The 18,260-nt window shown below is 21.3% G+C and overlaps 1 protein-coding gene across 4 annotated transcripts in view; it reads right to left on the bottom strand.

Annotated features, from left to right (window-relative positions):
- LOC117174105 (SUN domain-containing protein 1-like) overlaps positions 1 to 18,260 on the bottom strand; it is a 110,018-nt gene that overhangs the window by 74,127 nt on the left and 17,631 nt on the right. For 3 of the 4 annotated variants that reach the window (XM_033362854.1, XM_033362856.1, XM_033362855.1), the window contains exon 3: positions 13,998 to 14,354. In XM_033362854.1, coding sequence (XP_033218745.1) covers positions 13,998 to 14,354 — 357 coding nt within the window. Of the gene's footprint in view, positions 1 to 6,911; positions 7,152 to 13,997; positions 14,355 to 18,260 lie in introns of those variants that run through there. The other variant, XM_033362857.1, reaches the window with a different exon arrangement.

Below are 18,260 nucleotides of genomic sequence, written 5' to 3'. Positions count from 1 at the left end.
CAAAGAGTGGAGTTTTTAACCAAAAAATAAAGAATTTTTTTTTCTTCAAAAAAATTATGAAATTGTCAAGCCAAAATATCTGGCTTTTCTTATTGGGTTCTACTAACAGTTAAATTTTCAACATCAAAAATTCAATTTCTAACGAGAGTTGAATTTTTAAACCAAAAAGTCGAATTTTTAACATAAAAGTTGATTAATCAACCAACAAATTATTGAAATTTGGACAAAAAATAAATTTTTCAAACAATAATAAATAATTTTTTCTTCTTCAAAAAAATATTATAATTGTCAAACAAAGATATTTGACTTCTCTTATTGGGTTCTATTAAAAGTTCAATTTCCAATGAAAAAGTTTAATTTCTAACCAGAGTTGAATTTTTACCCCAAAAAGACGAATTTTCAACAAAAAAGTTTATTAATCAACCAAGAAATTATTGAATTTTCAAAAAAAAAAAAAAAAATAATAATAAATAATGTTTTTTTCTTAAAAAAAAAATATATAATTGTCAAGCAAAAATATTTGGCTTTTCCGATTGGGTTCTATTAAAAGTTAAATTTTCAATAAAAAAAGTTTAATTTCTAATCAAAGAATTGATGAATTTTTAACAAACAAAAAATAAATAATTTTTTTTCTGCAAAAAAATTATAAAATTGTCAAGCAAAAATATTTGGCTTTCTCTTATTGGGTTCTATTAACAGTTAAATTTTCAACAAAAAAGTTAAATTTCTAACCAGAGTTGAATTTTTACATTCAACTTTTACATTCAATTGAATAAATTTCTCAAACAATAATAAATAATTTTTTTTCTTCAAAAAAATAATATAATTGCCAAACAAAAATATTTGACTTTTCTTATTGGGTTCTATTAAAAGTTCAATTTCCAATGAAAAAGTTTAATTTCTAACCAGAGTGGAATTTTTACCCCAAAAAGACGAATTTTCAACAAAAATGTTTATTAATCAACCAAGAAATAATTGAATTTTCAAAAAAAAAAATAAATAAATAAATAATAATAAATAATGTTTTTTTCTTCAAAAAAATAATATAATTGTCAAGAAAAAATATTTGGCTTTTCCGATTGGGTTCTATTAACAGTTAAATATTCAATAAAAAGGTTTAATTTCTAACCAAAGAGTGGAGTTTTTAACAAAAAAATAAAGAATTTTTTTTTCTTAAAAAAAAAATTATAAAATTGTCAAGCAAAAATATTTGGCTTTTCTTAATGGGATCTATTAACAGTTAAATTTTCAACCCAAAATATTATTCTTCAACAAAAAAATTTAATTTCTAACCAAAGAGTTGCATTTTTACCCCAAAAAGACGAATTTTCAACAAAAAAGTTTATTAATCAACCAAGAAATAATTGAATTTTCAAAAAAAAAAAAAAATAAATAAATAATAATAAATAGTGTTTTTTTCTTCAAAAAAATAATATAATTGTCAAGAAAAAATATTTGGCTTTTCCGATTGGGTTCTATTAACAGTTAAATTTTCAATAAAAAGGTTTAATTTCTAACCAAAGAGTGGAGTTTTTAACAAAAAAATAAAGATTTTTTTTTCTTAAAAAAAAAAATTATAAAATTGTCAAGCAAAAATATTTGGCTTTTCTTGATGGGTTCTATTAACAGTTAAATTTTCAAGAAAAAAGTTTAATTTCTAAACAAAGAGTTCAATTTTTAATCCAAACAAACGAATTTTTAACAAAAAAGTTTATTAATCAACCAACAATTTATTGAATTTTCGACAAAAAAATAAATTTTTCAAACAAAAAGAAATAATTTTTTTTTCTTCAAAAAATAATATAATTGTCAAGCAAAAATATTTGACTTTTCTTACTGGGTTCCATTACCAGTTAAATTTTCAATAAAAAAAGTTTAATTTCTAACCAAAGAGTTGAATTTTTAACAAAAAAATAAAAAAATTTTTTTCTGCAAAAAAATTATAAAATCTTAAGCAAAAAAATTTAGCCTTTTGTTATTGGGTTCTATTAACAGTTAAATTTTCAACAAAAAAGTTAAATTTCTAACCAGAGTTGAATTTTTACCACAAAAAGACGAATTTTTAACTTTTATCTGGCAGAGAATACAATAATTTTGTTGAAAAATCATTCTTTTTGGTTAAAAATCCGTCTTTTTGGATTGAAAATATAATTTTTTTCGTAGAAACTTATTTCTTGTTTAAAAAAAAATTGTTTAAAAATTCATCTGTTTGAGTAAAAATATAATTTTTTTCTTCAAATAAAAATGCAAAAAGTAATTTTTTTAATTGACAATTCAACAGACAATTACTTATCAAACTAAAATGAAAAAGGTAAATTCTCAGTTACAATAGTTAAATTTTGAATCAAAAAGATAAATTTTTAAACCAGAAGATTCTTTTTTTATCAATTTTTAACGAAATAGTTGAATTTTGCACTAAAAATAATACAATTTCCAATAACAAAATTTAATTTCAACAAAATAAAAACGAATTTTTAACAAAATAGTTTCATTTTCAATCAAAATGATGAATTTCCAACTAAGATTATAATTTTTTAACTAATATAGTTGAATTTTCAATCAAAGTGATTAATTTTGAACTAAAACATCAATTTTCGATCAAAAATTAAATAGTAAAATTTTCAGATAAAAAAAATTAATTTTCAACAACAAAAAGAAGAATTTTCAATCACAATGATGAATTTTTAACTAAAACATCAATTTTCGATCAACACTGGAATAGTTAAATTTTCAGATAAGAAAAAATTAATTAAAAAAAAAACGGATTTTTAACAAAATAGTTTAATTTTCAACCAAAAAGATAAGTTTTCTAACAAGAAGATTAACTTATATCAAAAAAGACGAATTTTTAACGGACTGAGACAAATTGCCAATTATATAAATATATAAATATATAATAATAGAATATTCAATTGGAATAGTTATATTTTCAGTAAAAACAAAATAAAATTAACAAAAACCAAAATAATGTTTAAAAGCATAGTTACATTTTTGAACAAAGTGAAGAATTTTCCACTAAAATGGTGAATTTTCAACTAGAATAGTGGAATTTTCAATAAAAAAGATCATTTTTCAAATAAAATTATGAATATTTAACCAGAATACTTAAATTTATAACAAAAAAAGTGACATTTTTAAATCAGAAAATTAATTTTTTACTTAAAAGGACGATGTATCAACAAAATACATGAATTTTAAACAAGAGTTTAATTTTTAAATTAAAAAAAAAGACAAATTTGCAACTAAAACGGGCAAATTTGCAATAAAAGGACGAATTTTCAAGAAAAAAGTAATTTTTCCACAACATAGGAGATGAATTTTCTAAAAAAAATAGTTAAATTTTTAATAAAACAAATTAATTTCCAATGAAAAAGTTGAATTTTCTATCAAATTATTGAAATTTCATATCAAAAAGACAACTTTTCTACAAAAGAGTAGAATTTTTAACCCTAAAATACAAATTAGATGGATTTTGAACTAAAAAATATTTATTTTCAATCAAAAATGTAATAGGTTTTTAACCAAAAAGATGAATTTTCAATGAAGAAGATTAATTTTTACTAAAAAAGATGAATTGCCAACAAAATAGATATCAACCAAAGAGATAAATTTTTATTTAATATGATGAACTTTAAATAAAAATAATTTGTATTATTAAATATCATCAATGTTCATTAAAAAAAGGATTCTGAAAAAAATAATGCAGCTGTTGATATTTCAATCGAAAAAGATTTTAATTTTTAATCAAAAATATTATAATTCAACTAAAAAAAGAGGTATTTTCAACATCAGTTGCCTTTATAACGAGATACTTGAATTTTCAACTAAAAACGATCAATTTTTAACCAAAAATAGAATATTTAAATTTTCAGGTTAAAAAAATTAATTAAAAACAATAATTCAACAAAATGGTTACATACAGTAATAGAAAGTTATTTTCACAAATAAAGAAGCCATTTTATTTTATTTGATATTGATATTTAAATAAAAATTAAACATTCTCGCGAAAAAATTCCCTGACTTTAAAAAAAATTCCCTGACATTTCCATTGTTAAAATTTTTTTTTCTGAAGGTTTATTCCTGGTTCAAAATTTAACTGTTTAGTCGAAAAGCCTTTTTTTTTGCTTTAAAATAGATTTTTTAACTACAAATGTAACTTTTCCCTTTTTTAAGATGGCTGTTTTTTATGTAGTTAAAAACTCTCCCTTTTTTGGAAAAAAAAACAATTTTCTTGGTTTGAAATTTCATGTTTGTTGGACAAAAATGCACAAATTTCGTGAAAAATTAATTTTTTTGCTGAAAAGTCATATTTTGATTTGAAAATTCAACTTTTGCAGAGAAAATTTATCTTTTTAGTTACAAAGTTTAAATATTATGTTCAAAATTCAATTATTTTTATGAAAAATTCGAGTATTTTTTATAAAAAGCCATTTTTTCGTTTAAAATAAATTAATAAATTTGCACATTTTTAATTTGTATATGAAATACTGTTTTATTCCGCTTATACAAGATTATTTGTTAAAAATATGAAAATATTAAAATGCTGGAATTTGAATATTAATAATTAAAAATCCGTTCTTTTCGGATTGAAAATTCAATTTTTTTCGTAGAAACTTATTTTTTGTTTAAAATTTCATCTATTTTAGTAGAAATATCATTTTATTTTAATGAAAATGCAACTTTTTTTCTTAAAAATTCTTCTGCTTTGTTTGAGTATTCACCTATTTTGTTTGAAATACTTGGTTAAATCACTTTGTTCAAAAATCATTTTTTTTCTTAAAGATTTAGATTTTTAGTTGATAATTCATCTCTTTGATTGAAATTTTAATTATTTTTTGTTTAAAAAAAATGTTTTTTAACTGATAATTAATTTACTTGGGTAAAAGTTAAACTAAATTGTTAAAACTCTTTTTTTATTGAAGGCTCATAGCGAAAAGCCTTTTTTTATATGAATTTTTAAACTGAAAATGTAACTTTTTCGTCTTTTGGTTTTAAAATTTTTATTTTTGTATCAACTTTTCGTATTGAAATATAAACTACAACATTTTTTGTTAGGAATTTATCTTTTCATTTAAAACATTAAAATATTATGTTCAAAATTCGAGTATTTTTGATGAAAATCCATTTTTATATCAGAAAAGATATTTTTTCGTTTAAAATAAATTAATAAATTTGAAAATTTCAAATTTCTATCTGAAATACTGTTTTATTCCGTTTAGAAAAGATTATTTGTTAAAAATATGAAAATATTAAAATGCTCGAATTTGAATATTAAAATATATTTGAATACTTGAATATTAAATAATATTAAAATTCATTTTTTGTTTAAAAATTCATATTTTATCGTGAAAAGTCAATTAAGACCCTTTTTAACAGAAAATTACAATATTTTTTGGTAAATTTATCTTTTTGATTTAAAAATTCATCTGTTTCAGTAGAAATATTTTCTTTGAATGAAAATGCAACTTTTTTCTTAAAAATTCTTCTTCTTTGAAACATTTGGTTAAACCACATTGTTAAAAATAATTTTTTTTCTTCAAGATTTATATTTTCAGTTGACAATTCATCTCTTTGATTGAAATTTTAACTATTTTTTGTAAAAAAAATAATGTTTTTTAATTGATAATTCCAGTACTTGGGTAAATGTTAAAATAAATGGTTAAAATTTTATTATTTTGATTGAAGACGTATGTCTGGTTAAAAATTTAACTTTTTAGCCTAAAAGCCTTTTTTTTGTTGTTAAAAATAAAAAATTCTCCTTTTTTTAGGGAAGAAAAACAACTTTCTTGGTAGAGAAAATTCGTCTTTTGGCTTAGAGGCTCAACAATTAAGATAAACTTTTATTTCTTTCTTGAGTGAACATATAAACTACGAAACTTTTTTGTTGGGAATTTATCTTTTTAGTTAAAAAAAATGTAGATATTATGTTCAAAATTCCATTCTTTTGTTGAAAATTCGAGTATTTTTGATGGAAAGACATTTTTTTCGTTTAAAATAAATTAATAAATTGGCGAATTTGAAAATATCTATCTGAAATACTGTTTTATTCCGTTTATAAAAGATTATTTTTTACAAGCATGACAAAATTAAAATGCTGGAATTTGAATATAAATTATTAAAAAATTTTCTTTAAAAAGCATTCTTTTTGGTTAAAAATCCGTCTTTTCGGATTTAAAATTCAATTTTTTTTCGTAGAAACTTATCTTTAGTCTAAAAATCCATATTTTTATCATGAAAAGTCAATTAAAACCTTTTTTAACGGAAAACTTATCTCTTTTAGTAGAAATATAATTTTATTTTAATGGCAATGCAACTTTTTCCTTAAAAACTCTTCTTCTTTGTTTGAATATTTACCCACTTTGTTTGAAACACTTGGTCAAATCACTTTGTTAAGAAATCATTTTTTTTTCTTAAAGATTTATGTTTTTAGTTGATAATTCATCTCTTGGATGGAATTTTTAATTATTAAAATTTTTTTTTTGATTGAAGGGTTAAAAATTTAACTGTTTAGTCGAAAAGTTTTTTTTGTTTAAAATGAATTTTTTGAAATGAAAATGTAACTTTTTTGTTGGGAATTTATCTTTTCAGATAAAAATCTCAAATATTATGTTCAAAATTCAATTATTTTGTTGAAAATTCTAATATTTTTGATGAAAATCCATTTTTATAGTAGAAAAGACATGTTTTCGTTTGAAATAAATTAATAAATTTTCAATTTCTATCTGAAATACGGTTTTATTAAAAAAAAATAATAAAATATCTATTAAAAATATGACAATATTTGCTGGCATTTGAAAATTAATTATCAAGAAAAATGAAAAATTAGGCAAGGAAAAATCAAGAAATTTTGAAAATTAATTAATTAATTATTTAAATTAATTTTCATAATTACTTAAAACAAAGTTACTTACCCACAGCTGCTTTTAACAGGACAATAAAATTTTGAAAAAAAATAAACACCTAATTTCATTAGAAATTATATTCTTCAATTGTATCTACTTTTCTCGTTTAACTTGAATCCATACGAAAATAAATATCATTAACTAAAAATGTATAAATAAATATAATAGACTATGTCAAAAACTTAAGGAAAAATTAGAAATATTCTCAGTAGTCATTAAATGAAAACCGATTTCGTACTGTGGAATATTGATGGCACAAAAAGCGATTTCGCCTGCTCAAATTTATTTCTACAGAGGACATTCTCATGTTATTGTTATGAAATCAGGCAAACAAGCTTTACGAAATAAAGGGGAAATTGTAATAAATACAGATGACTATTCAAATATGGATTATAAAAGTGGAATTAAAGTAAATTCAACTTTTTTTTTTCATTATTTCAGACTTCACAGCCCAAAATATTCTCAAAACAGCCGAAAAGGGGTGATTTTTTAGGAAAATAGGGAATTTAGAAAAGGAAATTTTAAATTAAATTTTAAAAGCAAAAGATTAATTAATATTAATATTTTATGAAATTTTTGTTTGATTATAAGAATTTATTTAGTAATTCAAATTATTTCAAGACTATTTTTATCGTTGAAGTTTATAAAAAAATGATTAAAATTTCGATTAACAAATCAAAAAATAGTTGAATTTTCAAAAGAAAATGATTTTTCAATTATAAAAATAAAATGAAACAAATTGTTGAATTTTCAAAGGAAAAAAATGAATATTCCACAAAATAGTTGAAGTTTCTAAAAAAAGGCTGAATTTTCAACTTACAATCATGTATTTTTAGGCCAGTAAGAAGAATTTAAAAAAAAAAAATAATTTTTCAACAATATAGGTGAGGAATTTTCTAAAAAACGGTTAAATTTTCAATAAAACAAATTGTTTTTAATGAAAAATTTGAATTTTCCATCAAACTATTGAAATTTCCAATCAAAAAGAATAATTTTCCAAAAAAAGTTGAAGTTTCTCAAAAATTGTTGAATTTTCAACTTACGATGATGAACTTTTAAGCCAAAAAGACGAATTTTCAATAAAAAAGTAATTTTTCAACAATATAGTTAACATTTCGAAACAATCGTTAAATTTTCAACCAAACAAGTGGTTTCAGTCAGGAACATAAAACACCAAATAATTTAATTTTTAAAACAAAAACACGAATTTTACAAAAAGAAGTTTTTTCTACTCCAAAATATGAATTTTCAACAAAAAAGGAAATTTTTAATTAAATTTTTGATAAGAAAAGATTAATTAACATTATTATATTTCATGAAATTTTTGTTTGATTTTAAGAATTTTACTAACTAAATTCTTAAAATCAAACAAAAATTGTTGAATTTTCAAACCAAAAAGATTATATTTTCACAAAACAGTTGAAGTTTCTAAAAAAAAATTTGAACAATACATTTGACGTTTTTGAAAAATCGTTGAATTTTTAACCAAAAAAGGGGTTTCAGTTATGAAAATAAAACACCAAATAATTGAATTTTTAAAACAAAAATAAGATTTTTTAACTACAACATATGAGTTTTCAATTAAAAAATAAATGTTGAGTAAAATGTTGAAAGTGAAAGTTTAATGAATATTAATATTTTGTAAAAATTTTGTTTGATTTTAGGAATTTGTTTAGGTACAAAAATTATTTCAATATTATTTTTATCGTCGAAGTTTCTCAAAAAAAGCATTAAAATTTCGATCTACAAAGATAAATTGATCAAACAAAAAAAACAAAAACATTTTCAACAAATTAGTTGAATTTTCAACCAAAAAAGATGAAGATTATTCAGTTATAAAAATAAAAGAACTAATTGTGGAATTTCCCAACCCAAAAGATTAATTTTCCACAAAACAGTTGAAGTTTCTCAAAAATCGTTGAATTTTCAACTTACGATGATGAATTTTTAAGCCAAAAAAAAAGAAATTTTACGAAATATTTAAAATTTTTGTAAAATCCTTAGAAAATTATTAAAACCTCAGTGAAATATTTAAAATATTTTTGAAATCTTTGAAATACTTTTGAAAGGTTTGTGAAATAATTGGGAAATCACTTGAGCATTTATGAAATCTTTAGAAATATTTTTCGAATTATTGAAATCTTTGGGAAAACATTAATTCTTTTAAAAATATTTTTCATTTGTTCAAAATTTTTGCAAAACATTAAAATCCTTTGATATCTGCGGGAAATCCTTGAAATCTTTGCAAAATATTAAAAAATTGTACGGAATCTTTAATATCTCTTGGAAAATAATTGAAATCCTTTAAAAATATTTTTGAAGTATTTGGTATATTTTTTAATACTTGTGAAATTGCTTGAATCTTAGTGAGTTATTTAAAATATTTGGCAAACCATTGCAATCTTTGAAATATTTTAGAAAAATTTGTGAAATTAATGAAATCTTTTATGCCTTTGTGAAATATTTTTAATTTATCCCAAATCTTTACCATATATTTAAAAAAAAAAGATTAAAATCTCTATGAAATTTTTGGAAAAACATTGATTCTTTTAAAAATATTTGAAACATTTGATACCTGCAGAAAATAATTGAAATTTCTGAAACCTTTCCAAATCTTTGCGAAGAAATCCTTGAAATTTTGAAAATATTTTTGTAATATTTAGTAATATTTGTGAAATTATTCAAATCGTCGGAAATTATTTTATTTCTTCATGAAATCTTTTAAATCTATCCAAAATCTTTGCGAATATTTGAAATCTTTGCGAAATATTTAACAATTGCACGAAATCTTTAATATCTTGGAAAAATAATTGAAATCCTTTAAGAATATTTTAAAAGTATTTGGTATATTTTTGAAATTGTTGAAATCTTTGCGGAATCTTTTATAACGATCCAAAATATTTACGAAATATTAAAAATCTTTGTAAAATCCTTAGAAAATTATTAAAATCTCAGTGAAATATTTAAACTATTTTTAAAATCTGTGGAAAATCATTGAAATCTTTAAAATACTTTTGAAAGGTTTGTGAAATTTAGGAAATCTTTGTGAAATCATTTATGCCTTTGTGAAATCTTTTTTAAATATTTGGCAATATTTGTAGAATTATTGAAATATTTGTGAAATCTTAGGAAAATCACTGATTCTTTTTAAAATATTTTAAATCTGTGTAAAATCTCTGCGAAATATTTGAAACCTTTGATATCTGCGGGAAATTCTTGAAATCTTTCTACAATCTTTGCGAAGAAATCCTGGAAATTTTGAAAATATTTTTGAAATATTTAGTAATGTTTGTGAAAGTATTGATATTTTTGCGAAATATCTGCAAGCTTTCTGAAAGATTTAGAATATAATTGAAATCTTTGTAAAATATTAAAAATATTAATTAATATTTGTGAAATTATTGAAATCTTCGTGAAATCGTTTATGCCTTTGTGAAACCTTGTTAATTTATCCGAAATCTTAACGAAATATTTTCGGAATATTTTTAAAAATGATTGAAATCTTTGGAAAATCATTGAAACACTTATGAAATCTTGTGAATATTTTTAATTTGTTCAAAATCTTTGCGAAATATTTAAAAATTGCACGAAATCTTTAATATCTTTGGAAAATAATTGAAATCCTTTCAGAATATTTTTTAAGTATTTTTTATATTTTTTAAACTGTTAAAATCTTTGCGAAATCTTTTATAAGTATCCAAAATCTTTTTAAAATCCTTAGAAAATTATTCAAATCTCAATGACATGTTTAAAATATTTTTTAAATCTGTGGAAAATCAATGAAATACTTTTAAAAGGTTTGTGAATTTTAGGAAATCTTTCTGAAATCATTTATGCCTTTGTGAAATTTTGTTGAAATATTTGGTAATATTTGTGGAATTATTGAAATTTTAGGAAAATATTTGATTCTTTTTAAATCGCTGGGAAGACATTCTTTAAATTTCGAAAATATTTTTGAAATATTTAGAAATATTGGTGAAATATTTAGAAATATTGGTGAAATATTTAGAAATATTGGTGAAATATTTAGAAATATTTGTGAAATTATTGATATCTTTAGGAAATCATTTAAGTCTTTGTGAAATTTTGAGGAAATCAATTTTTTTTTTAAATCTTTTAAAACTATCCAAAACATTTGCGAAATATTTGAAATCTTTGCGAAATATTAAAAAATTGCACGAAATCTTTAATATCTTTTGTGAAATAAATGACTTCCTTTAAAATGATTTTTTAAGTATTTGGTATATTTTTTAATTTGTTGAAATCTTTGCGAAATATTTGAAACCTTTGTTAAGTATTAAAAAACTATTGAAATTTTTGTAAAATTAAAAAAATATTTATTAATAATTGGGAAATCATTGATTCTTTTTAAAATATTTTTAATCTTTCTAAAATCTCTGCGAAATACTTGGTAATACTTGTGAAATATTTGAATTCTATGCGAAAGATTAAAAAAATTGTACGAAATCTTTAATCTCTTTTGGAAAATACTTGAAATCCTTAAAAAATATTTCTGAAGTATTTGGCATATTTTTTAAATTGTTGAAATCTTTGCGAAATATTTTATAACATTCCAAAATCTTTGTGAAATATTTTAAATCCATGTGAAATATTTCGAAAATCACTTAAACCTTTGTAAAATTTTTAAAATATTTAAAAAATATTTATTAATATTTGTGAAATTGTTTAAATCTTAGCGAGATATTTAAAATATTTGGGAAATTATTGAAATATTGGTGAAATTTTTCTGGAATCTTTGAAATATTTGAGAAACATTTTTGAAATTATTAAAATCTTCGTGAAATCTTTTGACTTTATAAAATCTTTTTAATTTACCCCAAATCTTTACGAAATATATTTAAAAATGATTGAAATCTTTGTGAAATCTTTGGAAAACCATGGAAATATTTGTGAAATCTGTTGAATCTACCCGAAATCCTTGCGAAATATTTCAAATCTTTGCGAAATATTAAAAAATTGTACGAAATCTTTAATATCTTTAGAAAATAATTTAAATCCTTCACGGAAATTAAGTATTTGATATTTTTTTGAAATTGTTGAAATCTTTGCGAGACCTCTTATAAATATCCAAAATCTTTGCGAAATATTTGAAATCTCAGTGAAATATTTGAATTATTTTAGAAATCTGTGTAAAATCATTGAAATCTTTGAAATACTTTTGAAAGGTTTGTGAAATTTAGAAAATCTTTAAAAATCACATATGCCTTTTTAAAATATTTGGTAATTTTTGTGGAATTATTTAAGTTTTAGGAAATTCATTGAGTCTTTTTAAAATAATTTTAATCTTTTTAAAATCTCTGCAAAATATTTGAAACCTTTGATATCTGCGGGAAATCCTTAAAATCTTTTCGAAGAAAAATCCTTGAAATTTCGAAAATATTTTTGAAATATTTGGTAATATTTTTCCAATTATTCAGATCTTTAGAATATTTAGAATATCATTGAAATCTTTGCGAAATCTTTTATAACTATTCAAAATCTTTGCGAAATATTTGTAAAATCCTTAGAAAGTCATTAAAATCTCCGTGATATATTTAAAATATTTTTGAAATCTGTGGAAAATCATTGAAATACTTTTGAAAGGTTTGTGAACTTTGTGAATCTTTGCGAAATCATGAATACCTTCGTGAAGTCTTTTTTAAATATTTGGTAATATTTGTGGAATTATTGAAATATTTGTAAAATCTTAGGAAAAACAATGATTCACTGTAAAATATTTTAAATCTGTGCAAACTCTCTGCGAAATATTTGAAACCTTTGATATCTGCGGAAAATCCTTGAAATATTTCAGAGTTTTTAGAAATCTTTGCGAAAAATCCATCAAATTTTGAAAATATTTTTGCAATATTTAGTAATATTTATAAAATTATTGAAATCTTTGGAAAATTTTTGATTCTTTTAAAAATATCTTAAATCTGGTCCAAATTTTTGCGAAATATTTGTAACTTTAAATATCTGAAGGAAATCCTTGAAATCTTTCTGAAATCTTTGAAAATCTTTGCGAAGAAATCCTTGAAATTTTGAAAATATTTTTAAAATACTTGGCAATACTTGTGAAATATTTGAATTTTATGCGAAATATTAAAAAATTGTACTAAATCTTTAATCTCTTTTGGAAAATAATTGAAATCCTTTAAAAATATTTCTGAAGTATTTGGTATATTTTTTAAATTGCTGAAATCTTTGCGAAATATTTTATAACTATCCAAAATCTTTGCGAAATATTGAAAATATTTTTGAAATCTGTAGAAAATCATTGAAATATATTGAATTCATTTGAAAGGTTTGTGAAATTTAGAAAATATTTGTGAAATCATTTATGCCTTTGTGAAATATTTTTGGTCATATTTCTGGAATTATTGAAATCTTTAGGAAATCATTGATTCTTTTACAAATTTTTAAAAATCTTTTAAAAAATCTCTGAGAAATATTTGAAAACTTCCTTGAAATTTTGAAAATATTTTTGAAATACTTTATAATATTTTTGAAATTATTCTATCTTTGGGAAATCATTGAAATCTGTTTATTCTATACAAAATCTTTGCGAAATATGTGAAAGCTTTCTAAAATATTTAGAATATCATTGAAATCTTTGTAAAATATTTAAAATATTTTTAAAATATTTATTAATATTTGTGAAATGATTGAAATATTTGTAAAATCTTTAGAAAGTCATTAAAATCTCAGTGAAATATTTTTGAAATCTGCGGAAAATCCTTGAAATCTTTCTGAAATCTTTGCGAAGAAATCCTTGAAATTTTGAAAATATTTGGTAATATTTGTGAAATTATTCAAACTGTTGCAAAATAATTCTAATCTTGGACAAATTATTGAAATATTTGTAAAATATCTATAAGTGTTTAGAAATATTTTTCCAATATTTGGTAATATTTGTGAAATTATTTAAATATTGGTAAAATCCTTTAAATATATTGAAAATCTTTGCGAAATATTTGGTACCATTTGTGAAATGATTAAAATCTTTGGCAATATAAACATTAAAAAAAAAAAATAGATAAGAATAAATACATGAATGAGAATAAAAGCTTTTGAAAAGAATAAAATTCCACTTACTTCCACCATTCGCCAGCTTTTTTGTAAATTTCGTAGGCAGATCCGGGTCTACTTGGAGGATCTTCTCGGTCTCCGTCCTCTGACGAATAGTCACTCGTCAATGCTCTCCGGGGAGTTAGGCTTTTCCTCTTGCGCTCGATCTTAGCATTAGCCGCATTTTCTTTCGATTCAGTTTGCCCATTGGCAAAAATCTGTCTTTTGACCCTCTGTCTTTCCGAACGACGTTCTACCTTTTTCACGGTAGCATTTTCCGGAGTTTCTTTTTTATTTTCAGGGTCATTTTGTACTAGGGTTTCATCTGCACGCTCTGCTATCGCTTCCATGCTTCTTTCACGATTCTTAATCGCACTTGCGGGTCTATCAATAACATTTTTTTCAAGTTAATACATTTACAAGCATGAGAAACAAAATTTTTATTGTTTGAAAAACTCAAAAGAGGATACATTTTTTATTTTACTTCAATAAAAAAGGATCGGAAATTAATAAATGTTGAATAAATTTACCCGGAATAATTATCATTATTTTTCAATCAAATTATCTGCATTTTTAATTAGAAAAATTAGTTTTTTACCAACAAAAAGAAACGAATTTTCAACGAAAAGTTTAATTTACAAAAGAAAAAAATAAACTAAAAAAAGGTCAATTTTCCATCAAAAATCCAACAGTTAATTTTTCAGCTAAAAAATGAATATTAAAAAATAAGACATTTCAAGAAACTAGTTAACTTTCCAACCAAATAAATTAATTTTTTACTCAAATAATTGTTTTTCAATAGAAATAGTTCAATTGGATTAAAAAAAAAAACAATTTTCTACCAAAACACCAAGAATTTTCAACAAAAAAGTTGAATTTTTAACCAGAAAACTGTAATTTCCAACAAAAAGGTTTAACCTACAACCACAAAACATCAATTTTTAACTAAAAAGATTAATGTTCTACTGAAAAAGGCGATATTAAAAAAATACGTGTACTTTCAACTAAATAGTTTAATTTTCAACTAAAAAAGATTAATTTAAAATCAAAAATGTAATAGTGACATTTTCGGTAAAAAATGAGTTTTCAAATAAAAAATGAATTTTCAACAAAATAAATCAATTTTTTACCCGAAACAATTGAATTTTGAAAAAATAGTTGATTCTTTAACAAGATACATGAATTTTCAACTAAAAAAAGATAGATCATTTTTTTAATCACAAATGCAATAGTTACATTTTGAATTCAAAAAATTAATTTTTTATTAAAAAAAATGTTCAATTTTCAACTGAAATGAATAATTTTCAAACAAATAATTGAATTTTCAACCAAAAACATACATTTTTAACCCAATTAATAATGCTAATGTTAATGTTCAACCAAATTACTTCAATTTTTATAATAAAAAAGATAAATTTGTATTCAAAAGTGGAATATACACACTTTTAATTTTAAAGAAATTGTTTTTTGCCAAAAAAAGAAAAGAATTTTCAAAAAAGTACATAGTTGAATTTTCAACAAAAAGGATACATTTTCTACCAAATAGTCGACACTTCAACAAAAAATATCAATTTTGAATCAAAAATCGAATACTTAAATTAGATAGAAAATTAATATCACCAATGAAACGAAATTTCACGAAACTAGTTCACTTTTCAACCGAAGAGATGCATTTTTAACGAAAACGATTGCTATGCAACTGAAATAGTTAAATTTTCTACAAAAAAAAAACAAAGATATTTAAAAAAAAAAATTCGAATTTTCGACCAAAGAGATGAACTAAAATGAAGAGCTTTCAAACAAAAAGTTTAATTTTTATCGAAAAGAAATAAATCTATTAAGCAGGATGTTTAATTTTCTGTCGGAAAAGATCAATTTTCAACTACAAAAGATACTTTTTTTATATAAAAAATGAAACTGTTATATTTTTAATTTAAAAATTATTTTTTTACACCTAATAAAGATAAATTTTTCACCATAAATGAACCAGTTAAACTTTCAGTAAAAAGAAGAGGATATTAAACTAAAAATACGATTTTTCAACAATATAGTCAAATTTTGTAACAAACAATTGAAGTTTCAATCTAAAAATACGAATAATAAACAAAACAGTTGAATTTACAAACAAAACTTTTGGACAAAATTCTTGAATTTTCTACATAGTAGATGAATTTTTTCACAAAATAATTCAATTATCAACAAAATGCATAAATTTTCTAAAAAAAATCATGAATTTTCAACTAAGAAGATTAATTTTCTATCGAAAAAGAATTTTTTTAACAAAACATATGAAATTGAAAATTAAAAAAAATCAATTTTCAACCAAAAATGGAACCTATTTAAATTTTCAGTATAAAAATTAATATTCAATTAAAAAAACGAATTTTCAAGAAACAAATTAACTTTTTAATCAAAGAGATGAATTTCTAACTAAAATTATGGATCTTCAATTTGACTATTTATATTTAATTTTAAAAACAAATTTTCCACCAAAAAAATCAAGATTTTTTAACAAATTAGTTTAATTTTTTACCGGAAATAAATTTTCAACTAAAATGAAGGGTTTTCAAACAAATAATTACATTTGAAACCAAAATGCGAGAATTTTAAGACTACATCTTTAATTTTCTATCAAATAAAACAAAATTTCAACAAAATACGTGAATTTTCAACTAAAAAAGATAAACTTTAACCCTAAATGAACTAGTTAAATTTTCATTTAAAAAAATTTATATTCGACAAAGAAAAATAAGATTTTTCAACAATATAGTTCAATTTTCAATCAAAGAAAGAAATGTTCTACCAAACCAGTTTAATTTTCATTCCAAAAAGACGAGTTTTCAACAAAACAGTTGAATTCACAACAACAAAAATTTTAACAAAATTGTTGAAATTTCTAGAAAGTAGATTAATTTTTCACCTGATAGTTTAATTTTCAACCAAAATCATAGATTTTCAAACTAAGTCATGAATAACTAAGAAGATTAATTTTCTACAGAAAAAGACGAATTTTAAGGACAATACATGAATTTGCAAACTAAAAAAGATCAGTTTTAAACAAGAAATGGAATACCCGGTTTTTCCCGGTCAATAAAAGTTGAAAAATCGAAATCTATTCTAAAGATTTTGCCACTTAAAGTAATAAAAAATAAACAATGAATTAGAGCACCCAAAGTTGAACTGTTGAATTTTAAACTTTTGAAACTGAAGATTAAAAGTTTTTAAATTCAAAAATGCTTTATTCAAATGATCAATAATTTACACGTTAAAAATCGAAGCTACTTAGATTATGTTCTAAAAATATAAATAATGGTTAACATTTTCAATATTCTAAATTGAAGAATCAATCAACGATCTTTAAATTTTTCAAAATTATATTATTAAGTTATTTTAAGCTAGAAACAGAAAAAATTGTGAAAAAAATTTCAACTTTAAAGTTCTTAAATTAGAAGTTAAGTTATTTTAATTTTTATTAGTTTAAGCGTCCTTGAAAAGCTTTAAATTTTTTTTTCAAAATCTTGCGAAATCTAGAAGTTGTTTTAAATTTATGATATTTAAAATGATTTTTGAAACTTTTTCAAAACTTCTATATTACTTTTAAAATTAATTGCATTTGTCCTGCAACTTCTAGAAAATCCTGCAAATTTAATATAATTTTCTTCAAATTTGTATTTATAAATAACTACTGAACACTTATAATTTGTAGAAAAAATAGATTAATTTTAAGAAACATTTAGAAGATTTTTCCAGATTTCAAACAAAAAATTTAGAAGCTTTTTAGGAATTGTGAAGGGCTCCAAAAGAATAAAAACATTTTCTTAATATTAGCAGGAAAATTGAAAATTATTTTTTATTTTGAAGCATTATTTTAGCAGAATATTCAAAAAGATTTTAAGAGATTTTCAGAATTTTCAAAAACGAACCTGGAAGATTTTAAGCATTTTTTAAAAAATTTGCAGAACTCTCTAAAAATTGCAGGAAAGATTTTATTTATTTTAAAACATGTTTAGAAATTAAAAAAAAATGTCCACCCACGTCGCTTAAATTACTTGACATCATATTAAGATTTAAATTAATTTTTAATCTTTTCAAAACTTCTAAATATCTCTTAAAATTACTCAAATTTGTTCTACAAATAAAAAGTGTTTGATTATTATTTCTATATAAAAATTATACAATTCGCTTGTAAATGAAACATTCTTTAAACGAAACAATAAAAATAAAAAATGGAAAAATTTCTTCAAATTAAAAATATACGCTCAAAAATAAAAATTTAAAATGAAGAATTTT

This window comes from Belonocnema kinseyi, chromosome 6 (genome assembly GCF_010883055.1).
Source record: "Belonocnema kinseyi isolate 2016_QV_RU_SX_M_011 chromosome 6, B_treatae_v1, whole genome shotgun sequence".
Taxonomy (NCBI): Eukaryota; Metazoa; Arthropoda; class Insecta; order Hymenoptera; family Cynipidae; genus Belonocnema; species Belonocnema kinseyi.
Note: the sequence above shows the minus strand (reverse complement) of the source record. Positions and strands in the feature narration are given on the sequence as shown.